The sequence below is a fragment of the Balaenoptera ricei genome, chromosome 13, assembly GCF_028023285.1.
Source record: "Balaenoptera ricei isolate mBalRic1 chromosome 13, mBalRic1.hap2, whole genome shotgun sequence".
Classification (NCBI taxonomy): domain Eukaryota; kingdom Metazoa; phylum Chordata; class Mammalia; order Artiodactyla; family Balaenopteridae; genus Balaenoptera; species Balaenoptera ricei.
The window spans coordinates 92,864,567-92,870,149 of record NC_082651.1 but is presented as its reverse complement, the minus strand read 5'-3'; the positions used below and the strand labels follow the sequence as shown (position 1 = coordinate 92,870,149).

The following is a 5,583-nucleotide window of genomic DNA, read 5'->3' as shown; positions in this document are numbered from 1 at the left end:
ACTAATCTGATTATAGGTTTATCAATTTTACTGATCTCAAAAATTCATCTCTTGGCTTAATTTATCTTTCCCCTATGTTGTCCTTTTTCCTATCTTAGTTTTTTCTGTTTTGATCTTTATTACTTCCTATCTTTTCATACTTTGTGTTTAGTTTGCTTTTTTAATTCAATTCCTTAAGGTAGAAATTGAGATCATTATTTGGAGGTATCTCTCTTTTTTTTTTTAATTAATTAATTAATTAATTAATGGCTGTGTTGGGTCTTTGTTTCTGTGCGAGGGCTTTCTCTAGTTGTGGCAAGTGGGGGCCACTCTTCATCGCGGTGCGCGGGCCTCTCACTATCGCGGCCTCTCTTGTTGCGGAGCACAGGCTCCAGACGCGCAGGCTCAGTAATTGTGGCTCACGGGCCCAGCTGCTCCGCGGTATGTGGGATCTTCCCAGACTAGGGCTCGAACCCGTGTCCTCTGCATTGGCAGGCAGATTCTCAACCACTGTGCCACCAGGGAAGCCCTCTTTTCTTTTTTAATATAGGTGTTTATTACTATAAACCACCCCTCATTTCCCTTGATATATGACAAGAAATAAAAGTGAGGTTATAAAAACAATGAATAGTAAAGAATTAAAATTTATCATTATTATGGGAGAATGATCATAGCAATTAGTTCATCTTAGGAAATTCCTTGACCTAAAGTTTTAAGGTTACTTGCAGTATACCTGATTTTAAGATGAAGTTTAAAATGTGTTCAAAAGTATTACACTTCTTTAAGATGGAGGAAGCCCTAGGAATAAATGTAGCAAGATTAAATACCAATGAAGAAAGCACATCTCAGTAAAATTAGGTCTTTTTTAAAAATATAATTTCCATTAAAAGTCATTTTCATTTGTTTATGTTTCAATAATTGTATATATTTTATTTGTTTTAAAGCATCAATAAATATTAAAAGCAAGCTGATGTTTACAGTTAACTCATCTATACAAGTGTTAACTGTCCTGAAAATTCCTGGGAATCTGAGTTAACACACTTGTCTTAAATATGTCATCCTCTTAAAACAGTTGATTAATAATTTAAGATATATGGTATTTTCACTCAAAGTTGCCCATGTAAAATTTGTTAGTTAAATGCAGTATTGTTAGGCAACACTTTTTTTTTTCCATAATTATGATAACCCATAAAATAATTTAGGAGAGAGAGGCAGACTCATGGGGTGATGAATTAAGACATCATACATATGACACTCAAACTAATTGTCAACCTGCTACTAAAACATTAGACCAAATAATCACCAGTCTGACCATTGGGAAGAGTCTTCACTCTTCACTTGGACCATCATTTACATTCCTCCAGTGACAAGATGTTTACCATTCCCACCTTCGGTCAACTCTGAAGGTCAAGAGTTTCCCCCTTTAGATTTTTAATCTCCATTTTTTCCTTTCATGAAGTGGGAATAATACTAATCTTGACTACTCCACTGACTTATTTTGAGGCTGAATTTAGGCAATAACTAAAAGTCCACTGGAATTTGTATGAAAGGACACAAATTTGAGGAAGGATTGACTGTTTGAAGTAAATTCAATACTACCATGTGCTTGTCTTACTGCTCAAATCCCTCAGTTATTTTATTATTAACCTGTGTGTGTTAGGTTACAGAAATGTTGCTTGGATTAGTCTTTCTGACTACCTCCTGATTTGAGATCAAACAAGGAAGGAAATGTTACTCAGGAAAGCAATATGATTGCATGGACAGGAAAAATCGGGGAAACTTGCTCTCCTGTTTGTGTCACTGGCTCGTTTGTTTCAGAGCTGTGATATAAGACATTTAAAGCACTTGATCAATTTAATTCTTGATCAGTTTTAAACGTTCTGAAGTGTAAACAAAGAACCTCTGAAGGAACTGAGCAACCCTAGTGACAGGAGCCAAAGAAGCAGTGCAGGTTGTCCCGTTTCCCCTCCCCCTTCCCTTCTCCGGTTGACTTCTTGGGTCCCCTCACTCCACAGTCCCGATCCCACCATGTCCCAGAAACAAGAGGAGGAGAACCCTGTGGAGGAGACCGGTAAGGAGAAGCAGGACACACAGGAGAAAGAAGGTATGCTCCCTGAGAGAGCCGAGGAGGCAAAGCTAAAGGCCAGATATCCAAGCCTAGGACAAAAGCTTGGAGGCTCCGACTTCCTCATGAAGAGACTCCAGAAAGGGCAAAAGTACTTTAACTCAGGAGACTATAACATGCCCAAAGCCAAGATGAAGAATAAGCAGCTACCAAGTACAGGACCAGACAAGAACCTGGTGACTGGTGACCACATCCCCACCCCACAGGTTCTGCCCCAGCGAAAGTCCTCTCTCATCACCAGCAAGCTCGCGAGGTAATCAGGGCCCCCTTCTGCCACTGGACTTTTATGTATCATAGGCAGGGATGGAATGGGCCCCTAGTTATATCTTCTCAGCTTGCTAGCCAGAAATGACTGTGATTCTCCTGGGGGCTGCTGAGAAAGTAATGTGGGCTGAAGAGAGGCTCTGAGTTCATTTCTTTGGATAAATTGAGATTTTCACACCCTCATGTAGCCCAGGTAGGGGCTCAGAAATGGGACACTAGGATTGGATAATGCTACAAACTCTCTTTTTCTTTTGTACAAGAAACTGGGGAGATGTGATTTCTCCGTTTGGAAGAGAGTATCCCCAGATTGGTTAGGCTAGGCCTTGGGAATAATATGACAGGTTTAACATCCCAAGGCTAACCTGACATGGTTGGGAAAGGTAGATTGAATGGGATCTGTTTTCTGTGCTTTAAGTGTTTTGTCCCTTGGGCTGCTACTGCTTCATGTTTCCATTATGACCGGTTTAGAGAAGCCTCAAAAAGAAAAACTGATTTGCTTGCCTAAAACTATAGTGCCCACTTAACCTCCTTTATTCAGTCAGTGTCTTTTACAGTTTGCCCTGGCTCTTAAATAATGTAAGGATTAGAGGATATAATTCACATAAAATGGGCACCTTCTCTCTCTCTTCCAGCATGTTGCTTTTTGAAAGTATCATGGGATAGTGGAAAGTATCATGGGATAGGAGTCAAGATATCTGAGTTCTAGTTCCACTCAGTCTAGTCAGAACTGATGTGTAACCTTGGTCAAGTCATTTAACCTCTCCGGATTTCTATTTCCTCATCTGTAAAACAGAGTTGAATATAGATGAGATTGATTCTGATTCTAAAATCCTGACAAAAAACTGTGCTGTTCATTGTAAAGCCAAAAATGAGGAAGGCCCATAGGTGAGCCTACACAGGGGAACTATTTGAAGACTACATGGGGAGAGAAGTTGAGGTTTGGGGGTTATAAATTCAGGCAAGAGGGGCTCATAAGGGTCAAGAAAAAAAATTCTAAGCTAGCCATGAAAGCTCTTGCCTCTGCCCTCACCTGCTTTCCTACAATCTGGGCCCTTGCTGCTAAAAACCTGCGCTGACAGCCAAGCTGTGGGCCTGGAGAAACAGGCTCAGTCATGCACATGAGGAGTCCCACATTTCAGATGTTATCAGCTGCCAGGTGTATCGTTAGGGAGACAAGAAGAAAAGGGATGAACTGAGCGGGCCTCCAGGGCTTAGTGCTACAGCAGGGCTGGAGCAGGAGGTTCTCAGGAGATGAATCACCTTGGAGGAAGCTGGGGAAGGTGGTCAGGGAGAAAGAGAAGGAACACTGAGAAATCTCTGCCTTCCTAGAGCTCAGTAACCCAGCTCCTGTGCTCCAAGAAGTAGTAGTGCTGATGGTGAACCAGGTGGAGGAAAGAGGCTGCCAGCGGCCAGCATCATCAATCTAGTTATCACTAGCTTGGCCTGAATGTTACTGAATGCAGCCTGCTAGTTAAGACAGAGAGGGCAGGGTGAGAGCTAGCTACCCATTCAAGAGAGGAAGATTCTATAATCCTCTCTTGCCCTCTCTGCTCACCAGTTCTGATGTGCCACACATCTGGCCCAATGAGAACAACTGATGAACTTGCTGATGCACGTGTAGGGGGTTGGGGGTGTCTCTACTTCTTTCCTGACCAGCCATTCACTTTTCAGGCCATCATTCCAATTGGATAGGAGAAAGCTGGCGAGGAGGGAATGGAGAGAGCAGAATCCCGTGATTCCCTGGCCCCCAAACTCCTTGGCTGTCACCTGTAATTGTATATAATTTTTGTGTTTCTTGCTCCATTTCCTCATGCTGTCTTCCTTAGTCGAAAATCTATGTGGGAAGGGGAAAATGCTGATCATCCTTGTATAGTTTCCTCAACTGTCCCAGACACGTTGTACACAGATATGTCATGTTATTATATATGTAAATATATATATAATTTTGTACGTTTTCATCTCCGATCTTCTCGAATTTTGTACTCTTTTCTTTTCTGTCTGAGCTGCCTTCTCTATCGGTCAGTATGACTTCTCAAGACTGAGGCTACAGCGAGTCCAGTTTTTAGGAAGGAATCGAAGAAATAGGGAAATCAGAAAAACTGTTGGTCTCTTTCTCCACCTGGTCATCTTCAAGGCTGAGAAAACAAAGAAGCAAGCTACACTCTCTCTATGCCACCTGTTTCCACAGCGTGAAGTACACAGTTTCCATGGCAAAGAAGGGTCATTTCAAAATCCAAATCCAAAGTGCTTTGATTAAACCTAGATTATTATTATCAAAACAACATGTGTGTTGCCCGGCCCTGACCTCCGTGCAGTTACCGCCTCATCGCTGTGCGCCCCCGTCCGTCTCCGCTGCTGCCGGTGGCTCTGGCCTTGCCTCTGAAACCAAGCCTGCCTGAGCCAGGCAGCTTACACCCGTGAAAACCACCAGTTATTTTGATCTTGTCTAAATAATTTCTTTTTCTGTTTTTGTGTTCATGGGTTTCTCCAAAAAGACAGAGAACATTTTGTTTTGAAGATAGGAAAAGACTGAAATTCTCTCTCTCTCTCTTTTTTTTTAAACAACTCGCTGGATAAGATTGAGACATGGGCCAGGGAGCCCTAACGATTGTTACGTGTGGAAGAGTGATGGGGTCGAGACTGGGGTGGAACTTAGGGTTCTTTCCCTTTCTCCTTGACAGTGTTTTCTTTTTCTTCTGTGTTGGTCCGCAGCGGCCAACTTGAATGATGCTTCCCAGGGCTCCGCCAGATCCTGAGACGCTGCCCCCCCGGGTCCTGTGCTGCCTCCTGGCCCTCCCCGCGTTTGCAGCCCGGGGTCTGGCGGCGGCTTGGTTGTGGGCTGGAGAGGCAGAAGCCCCTGCCCTTGTTGGGAGACGTCTCAGTGAAATCCTGGGGGCGGGGGTGGGGATGGGAGGGTGAGAGGGTGGAGTGGGAGATTTGGGGGAACATGAATTAGGGCTTGGAGCTGATAAAAACATTCTTGACTATCCTCCTTCTTAACCACGTGGCTGGCGTGGGGTGGTTGTGAGGAGGAGGACGTAAGGTGGACTAAAGATGAGAAGCTCTGATTCAGCTCTGTAGAAGAATGCCTTGTTGGCTTGGATGTGGCTGGGGACCTGGTGTCAGATAAAGGAACCTGTCCGTCTAAATATGAAAGGTGCAGACAGCTCCTCTGCAGAGCAAGCAGAGAACTCAATGTTAATTGTTCATAAAAA

General features: G+C 43.4%; 1 protein-coding gene across 1 annotated transcript; it reads left to right on the top strand.

Annotated features, from left to right (window-relative positions):
* The first annotated feature begins 2,007 nt into the window (after nt 1-2,007).
* Nucleotides 2,008-4,767, top strand: LOC132376780 (alpha-endosulfine-like). The gene is made up of 2 exons (XM_059942625.1): nt 2,008-2,357; nt 4,557-4,767. Exons 1-2 carry the CDS (start codon nt 2,008-2,010, stop codon nt 4,765-4,767), a joined length of 561 nt encoding a protein of 186 aa, XP_059798608.1.
* The last annotated feature ends 816 nt before the right edge of the window (nt 4,768-5,583 follow it).